The sequence below is a fragment of the Dendropsophus ebraccatus genome, chromosome 8 (assembly GCF_027789765.1).
Source record: "Dendropsophus ebraccatus isolate aDenEbr1 chromosome 8, aDenEbr1.pat, whole genome shotgun sequence".
NCBI classification, from domain to species: Eukaryota; Metazoa; Chordata; class Amphibia; order Anura; family Hylidae; genus Dendropsophus; species Dendropsophus ebraccatus.
This window is the reverse complement of record NC_091461.1, coordinates 70,304,672-70,318,975: the sequence shown is the minus strand read 5'-3', so window position 1 is coordinate 70,318,975 and position 14,304 is coordinate 70,304,672. Positions and strand designations below refer to the sequence as shown.

General features: G+C 42.9%; 1 protein-coding gene across 5 annotated transcripts in view; it reads right to left on the bottom strand.

Moving 5' to 3' along the window:
• The window catches only part of CCSER2 (coiled-coil serine rich protein 2), a 152,170-nt gene that overhangs the window by 57,725 nt on the left and 80,141 nt on the right, over positions 1–14,304 (bottom strand). For all 5 annotated transcript variants that reach the window (XM_069980636.1, XM_069980637.1, XM_069980638.1 and 2 more), the window contains 2 exons: positions 10,694–10,838; positions 7,039–7,243 (listed from right to left, as the gene is read on the bottom strand). In XM_069980636.1, coding sequence (XP_069836737.1) covers positions 7,039–7,243; positions 10,694–10,838 — 350 coding nt within the window. The remainder of the gene's footprint in view (positions 1–7,038; positions 7,244–10,693; positions 10,839–14,304) is intronic.

The window sequence follows — 14,304 nt, the reverse complement described above, 5'->3', positions numbered from 1 at the left end:
CCCTGATGTAAGCCCCAGCCTGACGTGGATCTGCCATGATTTGGAAGGTGAGGGAGACTTTCTGTGTCAGAGTACAGTGCTGTTGACCACACTGTGCAGACCATACCCTCCCCCACTTGCACTCCCACCCAGTACAGGGAGCTCTTAAACCAAAGCAATGCTCTTAAACCAAGTCACAATTTTGAAAAACTGTGAGCTCTTAAACCAAAACGCTCTTAAACCAAGTTACTCTTAAACCAAGGTACCACTGTATTATAAACACACACATACACACACACACACACACACACACACACACTAAGGAGATAATTATTTGAGATAGAATATCAACAATAAATTCCAGAAAATCCCATTGTATAAATTATATACATTTAATATCATTTTGCATAGAAAAATAAGTATTTGATCCCCTACCAACTATTAAGAGTTCTGGATCCTACAGACTAGTTAGACGCTCCTATTAAACTTGTTACCTGCATTAAAAAGACAGCTGTCCTAAATTGTCACCTGTATAAAAAAGACTCCTGTCCATAGACTCAATTAGTCAGTCAGACACCAATAACCTCTATAACATGGGCAAGACAAGAGAGACAAAAAAAGATCACAGAACTGCACGAGGCTGGAATGGGCTACAAAACCATGAGACGCTGGGTGAGAAGAAACAACTGTTGGTGCAATAGAAAGAAAATGGAAGAAATATAAAATGACTGTCAATCAACATCGATCTGGGGCTACATGCAAAATCTCACCTTGTGGGGTATCATGGATGATGAGGAAGGTGAGAGATTAGCTTAAAGGGAACCAATCACGCTAAAAATTAGCCATAAAGCTAGGGAAAAGTGCTGGTACATCACCCAGCACGCTTCCCAAACATCCCCCTGAAGCCTCCGTCCCCTGTACATACAGACCGCAAAGTTAGTTTAATAACCTCCCGCGCTCTATGTAAATTACCAGCCAAGTAGTCACGGTGGGCGGGTGGCTGGTTATCTAGTCACAATCCTGGGCAGGTTCCGGCGCTGTAATCATGCCCCTCTGGGTGTGTTGGAAAGCGCCGCATGCTGATGTCACCTGGGGGGCCTGCATTGCACGTCGGCCACGCCGATGTCTATACTATGCTGCGCATGCGCAGTACAGTGTGTGAAGCAGCTGCTGTACTACACTGCGCAGGTGCAATACAGCAGCGTATTCTCCGGCTGCACTGCGCATGCGCAACATAGTAATGACGTCGGCGTGGCCAACGTGCAATGCTGTGGTCACATGAGACTAAAACTGAGTTCTTTGGCATTAAAAGGGGTAGTGCGGTGTTAAGCATTTATTCACTAAATAACACAAATTGGGAAGGGGGGCATTCACTTAAAACAATACAAAGTTGCATAACTTTGTAATTTGTGTTATTCAGTGAATAAATGCTTAAAACTGCACTATCCCTTTAACTCAACTTGCCGTATTTGGAGGAAGAAAAGTGCTGCCTATGACCTAAAGAACACCGTCCCCACTGTCAAGCATGGAGGTGAAATTTTTTTTTTTTTTTTTGGGGGGGGGGGGGGGGAGTGTGTCTGCTAAGGGTATAGGACTACGCCGTATCAATGGTACAATGGATGGGGCAATGTACCGTAAAATCCAGGACAACCTCCTTCCCTCCACCAGGACATTAAAAACGGGTCGTAGCTGGGTCTTCCAGCATGACGCTGACTTAAAACAAAGCCAAGACAACAAAGGAGTGGCTCAAAAAGAAGCACTTTAAGGTCATTGAGTGGCCATTGAGTGGCAATAATCCCATTGAAAAATTATGGAGGGAGCTGAAGCTACCAGTTACCAATAAAAGCGTGAAAATCTTAAGGATTTAGAGATGATCTGCAATGAGGAGAGGACCAAAATTAATCCTAACATGTGCGCAAAACCCATCACCAACTACAAAAAAAGTAGTGCTTTCCAACAATGATTTTGCCAAAAAGCATTAAGTCTTGTTTTCCAGAGGTATCAAATACTTTCTCTCTGCAAAATTAAAATACATTTTTATAATTTGTACAATGGGATTTTCTGGATTTTATTTTTGATATTCTATATCTATTCTATATTCTACCCTTAATTTAAGACTGTTCAAATCAATGAAAGTGGGCGAACTTACAAAGGGATCCAATAATTATTTCTAGTGATGAGCGAGTACTAAAATGCTCGGGTGCTCGTTACTCGAGACGAATATCTCCCGATACTCGAGTGCTCGTTTCGAGTAACGAACCCCATTGAAGTCAATATGAAACTCGAGCATTTTTGCAGGAGACCCAAGTTCGGTAGAGGTAAGGTCATGTGAAAACCAGTCAACCTCAGAAAATGATGGAAACACAATGGAAATGGACAGGAAACAGCAGGGGCAGCATGTATGGATGCCTCTGAGGCTGCCTAATCGCACCATTAAGCCTGGTTAAAACAGTGGTAGGCATATGGACCACCCAAAAACTCAGCCTGACACAGCTTGGCAGTGAGAACACAGGGAACAATTAAAATAGAGGTAGCATATAATGAACCACCCAAAAACTTTGCCTGACACAGCATGGCGGTGAGGACACAGAGAACCATTAAAAACAGAGGTAGCCTATGAACCACCCCAAAATTTAGCCTGACACCACAGACCCAGACGGACAATACAATCATCCAATAAAAATTGCCGGATTATGGCTTGATTTAGCCTCACCCCCTCATGCAGTTGTGCGTGAGAGGCATATCTTTGGAGGTAGGGTCGAAGAATAACAAAAAAACAGAAGGTGCAATAGCAATCCACAGGTGCAAGGGCTTACCGTATATACTCCTCCCAGCGTACACACGGTAAACACCTGCTCTGTAGATACTAGGCGACATGATACACTCTGTTTGATCAAATAGTTTGCTAAGATCCTCATTTTTTAATATCTACAGAGCAGGTGTTTACAGTGTGTACGCTGGGAGGAGTATATACGGTAAGCCCTTGCACCTGTGGGTTGCTGCTGCACCTTCTGTTTTTTTGTCTGCACTTAAGCCACGAGCAGCGTGCAACCTGCAGTGTGAATAGAGTCATAGATGTGCGGCCAAATTTTCCCTTTTTTTCTGTTGAATGTGGGGGGTGTGGCTACCTCCTGTTGGCCTGCACTCCACCCATGTCCCAAGGGTGCTATAAAAGAGATCATTTGGCTCCTATCTGCCCAGTTGTAGGCTTATTCAGCCCAGGAGAGGCCATTGCTAGTGTACATATGCTAGAGTAGGGACCATGTCTCGAGGATGCCTTAACGTTTGCGACATGGTACACTCTGTTTGATCAAATAGTTTGCCAAGATCCTCATTTTTTTAATATCTACAGAGCAGGTGTTTACCGTGTGTACGCTGGGAGTATATACGGTAAGCCCTTGCACCTGTGGGTTGCTGCTGCACCTTCTGTATTTTTGTCTGTACTTAAGCCACGTGCAGCGTGCAACCTGCAGCGGCCAAATTTTCCCTTTTTTTCTGTCGAAGAATAACAATACAGTCTTCTTAAGAGGCCCCGGAATTTGATTTGATCGAATGAATACACTTTCAATCCTTTAAAGAGTCTCTAAGAGAGGGCAAGTGCAGTAGCCTGTCTATTAAAAAGATCTGGTCAATCCAGCCTTCAAAAAGACTACTACAACATCCAAGGAAGAATAGAAGCTACTGGTGAAAGGCGTGGTCAATCCTGCCTTCAAAAAGGCTACAACAACATCCGAGGAAGGATAGAAGCTAATGTTGAAAGGCCTGGTCAATCCTGCCTTCAAAACGGCTAAAACATTGAAAAAAGGTAGAAAGTACTGGTAAATAGAACGGCAGAGGACATCCGTAAGATGACATCCACAGATAATATGGCTCGAAATGGACAAAGACAAGAATGCTAAATTGAATTTGACTATGAATTTGACTGTAACAGTTAGGGTAACATTCCCCGCGTAATGTGACTTCCCACTTCTCCCCCCACCGCTGTTTCGACTTTGAATTTGACTGTAGCAGTTGGGGTAAATTTCCCTGCGGAAATGCGCACAGATGCGGTGCACCTTAGTGAGCAAGTCAGCCAAATTGGGGTAGGTTTTAAGGAATGGCAGCAACACTAGTTTGAAGAAGTGGGCCACACATGGTACATGTGTGAGCCTGCCGAGTTGCAGAGCTGCCACCAGGTTCCACCCCTTGTCACACGCAACCAAGCTCACTGCTAACTACACAGGGTAATTTGCAGTGAGCTTGGATATGGTTTCAATAAGACATAAATAAATAAAAAAATTAATAAACGTCAGCCTGTCAGTTGACAGGCGGGTGCGCTTATAAGTGACTGATGATGCCTCCAGCTGCACTGAAGACCCGCTCTGACAACACACTAGGGGCAGGGCAGCCCAGCACCTCCAAGACAGAAAGTAAGAAAGACAGAAATCTGGAAATATACTAATGGTCCCAATAGTTTTTGGGGGCTGTGAGATACAAACTCGTGGTGGCTGCACCAATACACTCTGTGACACCCCCTTTACACTCCGCAAGCAGTAGTGAACTTAGATATGCCTTGCGTAAGAAATACAGAAATCAGAAAATATAGTAGGGGGTCCACTAGTTTTTAGTGGGCTGTGAGATACAATCTGGTGGTGGCTGTACCAATACACTTTGTGACCCCCCCCCCCTTTACACTATGCAAGCAGTAGTGAACTTAGATATGGCTTGAGTAAAAAAGACAGAAATCTGCAAATATACTAGTTGTCCCAATAGTTTTTGGGGGCTGTGAGATACAATCTGGTGGTGGTTGCACCAATATACTCCGTGACACCCCCTTACAATGAGCAGTGAAGTTCTATGCAGGTGTACTACAAGTCACAGCAATACAATGTACTACAGCAGCACCACCAGCCAAAAAGTCATAAAAAAAAAGAGTACTGAGCACTTCTTAGGGGTCTGTATGTAACACCTAACGTCCCCTTTCTGCCAGCAGCCGATCACCACAGTGTGCTGCTGAAATCGTGGCTGCACTGCAAGTCCCAGCCAGCAGTCTGTAGTAATATAATTTAAAAACTATTTGAAGCCCATACAAGGTCTGTTTGGTTGTTTCGCTAGTATTCCCTGCCTACTGGAACGCTAATTCCCTCCCTAACGCTCTCCCTGACCAGCAGCAGCTCTGTCCCTTATCTCTTCCAGCATACATGTGAGCCGAGCCTTGCCGGCCGCGCTTTTTATATGGCCGGGTCATCCGATTTGGCCAACCAATCGCTGCTATGTATGGGTCCCACGTGATCGCAGGATGTACCAAAGAGTCTCCTGTATGTTTTTTGGCTGAGAAATAGCGCTCAAACTTACAGGAAACGGATGATAAGATTTTCTCGAGTATCGCGAGATGCTCGTCCAAGTAACGAGTACGATCGAGTACCCTAATACTGGAACGATTACCAAGCTCGGACGAGCATGTTTATACATACATACACACACACACACACACACATATATATGTAAAAGAAAACCAAAAGACACCAATAATTCTATTTTTCTAAAGGTTCAATATAGATCAATTTAAAATAAAAGATATAAAAGCTATGCTCACATTTAATCAAATCTAATATTTTATTTTAATCCAGTGGGGGTAAAAACAAATAATGAATGAATTCATTTTCCTATAGTTTAATGTATAGACTATTACACCTGCCTTACTAGGTATGAAAGGGCATTATATTTCTTCTGCTGGACATGAGTAATTTGGCCTCAGTTAAGTAGCCCCTCCATAATATTGCAAGAATTACCTACTAGAGAGCTGGTAGATTCAAGTTACTGTAAGAAGCAAATGACATCTTGACCTCTGCAACCTCATTGTGTGTTATGTATCATTCCTCCTAGAATGTCTGTCTATAAAACGGTCCTTTACCCCCTCAGCATTTAGGGTTTTTAGCGAAATTGTTTCTATTAGAAAACTCCATATATAAATTGTAGGCACGAAGCATTCCTCCAGTAAGGACATCTCTGAGTGTGTCTTTTTATTCCCAAGGGCCATGATATAGGAAAAGGCTTCACAATACTGGGGTTAAAGGTACGGATTTTTAGAGGATGGGGGGAGAAGAGTTTAAAAAGGATTTTAAACACAAAGGCCTCGACTTTAAAGGGGTTGTCCAGCGAAAACGTTTTCTTTCAAATCAACTGGAATCAAAAAGTTATGTAGATTTGTAATTTACTTCTATTAAACAATCTCAAGTCTTCCTATACTTATTAGCTCCTGTATGTCATGCAGGAAATTTAGTTTTATTTTTAGTCTAACGCAATGCTCTCTGCTGACATCTCTGGCCGAGACAGGAACTGTTATCTGTCTCGGCCAGAGATGTCAGCAGAGAGCACTGCGTCAGACTGAAAATAAAACAAAATTTCCTGCAGGACATACAGCAGCTAATAAGTATGGGAAGACAAGATTTTTTTTAATAGAAGTAAATTACAAATCTATTTAACTTTAATTTATGCGATATATCCAATAAATTAGGACAGTGAAGAGGGGACCATGACCCATGACTTTTTTTCTGGAGTTCTTGAAAAGGTATGGCTGATTTTTATGTTTAATGCAGAGTTTAATATATATGAGCAATGTGTTACTGTTATTTTATCTATATATTTAATATTTTTCTTTATCTAATTTACATATAGAAATGTTTTGCGTTTAAGCCATGACAACATTTTAAATACATATTAAACATAATGATAGTAATAAACTTAAAAATTGGATCCAGGCTTTCTCAGTACCCGGGGAGGAGCGGCACAGAGTGGCAGTCAGTTAAAAGGCAGCAAGCTGATGAGCGGATTGCAGAGATAACGAAAAGCATTGCTTCGTTATTACTGTAAATTCCCTCATCTCTACTTTTAATATTTTGTTTTTCAGACCACTACAGAGGACATGGAAAGGTTTAAAACTATTACAATGCACGTTACAATACTGACTGTGGTGTGACACAGCATTGACACTTAAATTTTTTTTCTTTATGATCTTTTTTTTTGTTTTTGTTCTATTAAACATGCTGCACAAACCTAAAAAAAACACCAAAGACTCACTTGCTGCAGCAAACGTTTTAACTTGAGTAGTTGTGTCTTCACTGTTGTGCAATCTTGGACCATGTGACAGAGTGTCATTTCATCAAGTATTACAGTATTGTCTCGAAGACCCATTATCTGTGTAGATCGTGGGGATGATGGAAAAAAGCTGGGACTTCCATAGCCTTCTCTATGATCAGTGGGAGACTCTAGGTAGGAGGAGCCTCTGAAAAAAACAATCATCAGACATTACATAAAATGACACTGTAAGACCATAATAAATCCAATACACATACAGCAATAACCTTGTTTTACTGATGACAGAGGGGGATCGGCATGAGGGACGGCAGGAGCGGGTCGGCCGGCCTCCCGAAGATTACATCACTGTCAGATGACGGGGGTCAACACGAATCAGATCTGTATAATGCACTACACTTCCGGGTACACAGGCGGGGGTGGGGGAACACGGGAAGGGGGCCATTCACATACATAACAAAGTTGTATAAACTTTGTAATGTGTTATTTTGTAAATAATTTCTTGGTGCCGCACTACCCCTTTAACAGTCAGAATAACTGCTTTTCAAATGTAAATAAAAGAAGCCTTTATTCTGGCTGTGAACAGTGTCAAGGAGGCGGGGCTACCTTTCCCTGGGCCCTAGCACTGCTACACCTCACTAATTATCAGCTTGGTAGTTGGTCAGGGGGACAAATTTGCTTTAAAGGGGTAGTGCGGCGCTAAAAAATTATTCACAGAATAACACACATTACAAAGTTATACAACTTTGTAATGTATGTTATGTCTGTGAATCGCCCCCTTCCCGTGTCCCACCACCCCCGCCCGTGTACCCGAAAGTGTGTGGTGCATTATACATTACCTGATCCGTGTCGAGGGCCGTCCGCCATTTTGTGCCAAACGTCATCTTCGGAAGGACGGACGAATCCCTGCCGCCGCCCCCTCGCCACAACTGTGCTCAGCCTCGATTGGCTGAGCAGTTATTCTGACTGCGGCCGCGTCATCAGCTGCTCAGCCGCAATTGGCTGAGCATAACTGTGCTCAGCCAATCGCGGCTGAGCACAGTTGTGACACGGCGGAGGAGGGACGGCGGCAGGGATTCGTCCGTCCGAAGATGACGTTTGGCACAAAATGGCGGACGGCCCTCGACACGGATCAGGTAATGTATAATGCACCACACACTTCCGGGTACACGGGCGGGGGTGGTGGGACACAGAAAGGGGGCGAGTCACAGACATAACATACATTAACTTTGTAATGTGTGTTATTCTGTGAATAATTTTTTAGCGCCGCACTACCCCTTTAAATGAAATGGTTTTGGTTTTTAGCCACATAGGTGTCAATGCTTTAGTCTTTTTCCATATCAGTAATATGTATTTTCCAGGCTAAATTCATTTATTCCATACCAAATTTTTGGATGATCCAAAAATAGGACATAAGAATAAAAGCGTAATACAGATTTTAAGACTAGTGATAACATGGGAAAAGTCTACGCTCCATATCACAGTATTATTTTTACAATTAAAGTATTATACTCTAATATGGCTGATTAGGGTCACCCCTTTTTCACAGACGCCACGGATCTGAACAAAAGTGAAGTAGAAGCTTTCTTCCATAGACAGTAGTAGAAACACTGTTATACAGTATAAAGGTTATTTAAGCGAGCAGCACTGAGCCCTTGATCAATGGTTGACTTTGTAGCATGAATCATTCTAGCATCAAGGTTTTTTACTTTGTCTACACAAAAATTGATGAAAAATTCCTTTCATCTTCAAGGTTAACTTTCCAGATCAGGATCAATAGAAAAAAAATATTCACGTATAAAAAGAAAATATAGTGAAAGGTTAATCGAAAAGGAGAAAATAATACTGCTGTGTATAACAATAAAACAGCATAAATCACAAGTAATGTGTGACAGTAGGCACTAGTGTAGAATGGCTTTAAAGAGGTATTACAGGGGAGATAAAATCATTGTTTAACAAATCCCAAGTCAAAAGTTGCTTAGAGAGGACCTGTGCTCAGTCTAAAAGAAGCTGGGCTACCACGTGCCCTGCCCGTTCTTCTGGTGTGTGTCTGTGTGTGTGTGTGTGTGTGTGTGTGTGTGTGGGGGGGGGGTCCGACTAAAACCTTTGGCATGTTATGATGTTTTCTATATGATAGGTGTAAGACACAGAGAACCACCATGTTCCCTCAATGACTTAAACAAAATAAAGCATGAGCCTTTCAAAGACGGAATCTAGATTTTTTTTAAAGACACACACGTTGTTGTGTGTTTTCCTATTTTACTGTGCAGCATAAGCATTTATTATTATAGATCATTTGGGCATGATTGTGCAGTACATTGGGGGACAGTGGCACCATGTACTAGGACACAGACACTTTAGGGGGCAGTGATATCATTAAAACGATAGTACCATTATGTACATTTGCTTTAAGTGTAGCATATAAATAGAACAGTGCTGTGCTCCTTTTTTGTGAACCGAGGCCCAGTTCCTGCACATGGCACCGGTCTATTGCCAGGCACCGGCTGGCCGCTGAAGCACCTAAACTACACTTGAACCGAATGTACCTGAGGAGACATTCACTTTAAACTATGTGAGGGGTCACAGTGGCACAAGTAGTTTCTTCAGTACTCTATCCACATTTGTTTTTTCCCTGCCATGCCCAGTGCTCCCACTCTGGTCCCCGTGCCACCTTTGTTTTTTTCACAGCAGATATTACATGCCCAATCACTGGCTTCAGGGATCTTGTGCCATCTGACTGACTACATTATGTCTGCAGGGATATAAAGGTGGTGGGAGGAGGAACAGCAAAGTTGGACATGATGGAAATTAAACAAGTGAGTATACCATATTTTATTTTCAGACAATCCCTTTTAAGTAGTCATGGCAGCATAATTATTCAGATCAGGATCACATGTGCAGCATTGTGCAACAGTAGGAGATAGTAAAGAGAGTCAGGATCAAAAGACAACTGGACAGCAAACTGCATACTAGATATGACCTAAAGTTATCTTTATGACAGCCTGGGCCGGATGGAGAAGAAAGCGAAAATAAACGGCTCCGATCAAAGAAGAGGTCACCTGTGAGTCACTGTTTGTAACTTGTTATTCTGCCTCTGACTGCATCTTATTAAGGGGAAATAGCTAATATTTTTGCACCAGAGTATTATATGAGATACAGCTGCAGGATGTCTCCTATGGTGGTCCCAGTTACTCCTACAATCTTCTAGTTCCAAAGAAAGCAGTTGCAGCAGAAAGACGTGGGGAGAGGGGGTGGGCTGCACTGCCAGGAGAGGTTTGATGGAGTAATCCTGTAGTTCACAGGAAGTCAGCTGACACCGAACAGTTGCACAACTTCCTGGGACACGTAAAGCATTTTGGTTGTCTCACTGTCACATGAAATTACCCATAAACTGTGACTTAAATGTATCTATCATTGTGTGCATTGTCTATGACATCACTTAGTGGATTTTTTAGGGCTCTAAAGTATATGAGGTGGGAGTTCTGCAGGAGCAATTAGGAACTGGTTCTCTACTACGTATGTGTTCCCATATTCCTGCGCCAGGATGGTCTGGTAATGCAGGCCATGGCTCTGATCAGTTATTGTTTTGTTAAACAGAAACTTGACGACTAGCCAAATTAAGACAAACTACATAACCCACCTGCCATTGTGGTAGTGGTCAGGATTGCTCAAGTGGTACTGCTCTTGTCCATTTAGACGGGGAGGAGGCCTTTTCCAAAACACTTGCTGTTGCTGCCGCAAAGTCCGCTCAGTTCTCTCAAAATGGCTCATATTTTCAACTTTTCCTGAAAATGGAAAGCAAAAATTAGCAAAACATCTTCACTAAGGAGAAAAAGAAAAAAATGCAGTTTAACAGTGATAAATAATGTTCAAATAACCATTTGAAGTTGGCATGTATGCATCTAGTGGATGGGTTTTATCAGATTTTCTAATAGTCTATATATCGTAAGCAGCTTATATTTTAGTCCCTAATGTGCACAGGGCATGGATGGTCTGCTCGGCATGAGCTTATGTATTTGGGACACATCCCTGCATGATAAATCTCTGCTGGGGAGGTATACCAAATACAAGTAATCCGCACTATATTGTATATTAACATCAAAATGCATTATTTATACATACAAATATACATATTATATATATAAATTATATCAGTGCTATAACGCAGTAAAGGTGAAAGGGAGACTGTCAGGTGTAGCAGAGAAGCTCCTGTCATTTGTCACAGCTTACAAATATCACAATGTGCCATCCAGTTCAATACAGGACTGCTAGTAAGCTCACCTCAGTCTCCTAATGCTTTGGTTGCACAAACAAGGTTTTCAGGCATTAAATGACAAGTCTTTCTCTGCTACAGCTGTGTACAGCTTCAACAGCCTGTACCAAACAAATATAACAGTAACCATATACTTTATTCTAGTTTCTATATCTGCAAGCTAGCATCAACAAGTACATGAAAGTTGTTAGAAAACATAAGAGTGTTTCTTGCTGGGGAGAATGCCTTGCTTCAGCAGATGTTTCCTTGTCACAGGGCTAGGAATGTTTTCGGCTGCTACGCTGGTGCCAACTAATCTTCCGTATATAGCAAAAGAATCATTTATACCTTTCCAGTCGAAAAGAAATCCACACAGACCAGGACATCAAAAGGCAAAACAAACAGGAAAGTAGCAACACAGGCTTTGTGAAGTATTAGAAAGGTTAGCAAGTCTGTGCAAAGCTTTTCCACCCATAAACTTGCAGCTACTTACCAAAACACAAGCGCCACACAAGGGAAACATTGTGTCACTCTTCAGCCGACTCTTGCACTATTGCATGCAAGACATTTAAACAAATAGGCCTTCCTTCCTACTGAATTCCCACCCTTCGTGTCGCTGGGAATACGGCCCAGTTTTGTCCTGTGACTTGGAAAGAAAAAAAAGCCCAGCCCTAAGTAACCACTTGCATAGCTAGCAAACTAGACTGAAGTCTTTAAGTAGCTGCCTCTTTCAGAGTGAAGGCAAGCCTGATGCGGGAAGGCCTCTTAGAGCGATATTTACTTTTACCCAGTAAATTCCTAGACGTCCTTGCTAGACATCAAGATAAGTGTAAGAAAAGCTAAACTTTAACCTGCACTGCATGAAAATCAACAGTGCTGGGATCAGCATTGTGCTCACTACTGCGTCACAGGCATATAAGAGGTTAAAGAAGCGAAGCAGGACTCTTCATGTAAAGTCATGCTCCGGGTGCTTAGTACAAGCCTAAAACATTCATTAATTCGCTTCTGTGCAGCTACAAAGGCTTAACCAGACGTGTAGAGATAAATAAGAGACGCATTGATGTGATCACTATGGCATGTTCAATCTCATACACTACAGCTACACTAATCACTGGCAGCAGAGGAGCAAGATCAAGCCAGATGGTAAGGGATAGATGGAGTGCAGGAAATTCTCACCACCCATCACATTATGACCAGTCAGGCTAAATGCGCACACATTGATTTTCATGCACATAATCTGTAGAGGACATACTACAATGCACGTGGATTAGATTTCACTAATCATTTCTGCATGCTTCAATTTTGGGGGGCATAGAAACAGACCTCCATGCAAATTTTTAAATCTCCTACTATAATAAATGTTTTAATCGTAAAATCCCCCTCTTAAAGAGTGCCAATAGAAGAATTACATTAGTGACGTGGAGAAGGTGCACTTCCCTACATGCTTGTGGATTGTAAGCACTCTCTGACAGGGTCCTCTCTCCCAATGTACCAGTCTGTCATTTACTTTATTCATGTAGTTTTTTTTTCTTGACGTTACGTTCCGTATGTGAGAGTTCTGGAATCACGGGCACTTACCAATAAATAAATAAAAATTATAATCACTGCCCCCCCCACCACACACACACACACACACACACACACACACACACACACACACACACACACACACACACACACACACACACAAAAAAGCCAGAAGGTGCCAACAGATCCCCAGAGATCCCATAGACTTGGGATCTGTTGGGTTCCTGCCTGGTGTCCACGTAATTAGCCTATGGATAAACATCAGTAATATATACATATCAGTAATCTAATCTCTATTTGGCAGTTTGTTTTTGAGCTGAAAGAGTCCTTGTTGTGTTGCTAGCACAGAGCATTCAGAGGATCTTCTCCCGCCCTGCACACACAGCAGCAGCACCTGGTGACAGAGTCTCCTCCCCCGACCCGGCTGGGACACAGTAGAAGAGAGGTCATTCTGTAAGTCCTGCCTTCTGCTCTCTCATCTCATTAGGGCTGTGCTGGAGGGGAGAGGGTGCAGGCAGTGTCTGGATGTGTGGATGGGTGTGAGGGGAATTTTCCCTTATCAGTAACTTGTATTTATTCATTGCTGACAGTTTAACCCTTACACTGCCTTCCTGCAGCTCATGAACCAGTTATCTTTGCAGGCAGTATAAGGGTTAAAGGACAACTCCGGCGAAAAAATTTTTTGGCTTATTTAACACACATTACAAAGTTATATAACTTTGTAATGTGGTTAAATACCCGGTCTGGCCCCCTTCCCCCACTTTCCGACCCCCGACCCCCCACCCCGGAAGTTAAAGAATATATACATTACCTATTACGGTCGTCACGGTCCTCTTCTCTGGTGTCGGGTGATGTCAGAGCTGGGGGCGGTCCGGGTCTTCTTCCTCCTCGGCGTCTTCATTGAGAGTGAATGGGAGAGAAAAGGCTGCTGGTGCACATGCGCACCAGCAGCCTTTTCATTGGCTGGAGCGCATCACATGGCTTCCAGCTTGCTCAGCCCTGATTGGCTGAGCTTGCTGGAAGCCATGTGATGCGCTCCAGCCAATGAAAAGGCTGCCGGTGCGCAAGCGCGCTGGCAGCCTTTTCTCTCTCATGGACCCGGAAGAAGGAGACATCGCTGGACGGCGGACGCAGGTGACGGTGAGGCGGACGGCGGGCGAATGGAGTGGCGATCGTCACCGGAGGGATGGTGAGTATGGTGTCTGTGTTTTTTTTTTTGGGGGGGGTCCCGCCGGAGTTGTCCTTTAAACCTGTCTGTTTGCTGCAATAAAGAAATCTCTGATAAGAAGAAACTGAGGGAGCCAGAGAAGTGACAGCTATTCACAGAATGGGGTCTGGCTCTTAGTCATATAGTAAGGGGCTCAATTACATGGAGCGATAATCTGCCAAATCGGATCATTGCTCCGTGTAATAAAGACAACAATCATGTGCTGATAAATGTCTTGGTCCTGACCTAAAGACATCATCAGCTG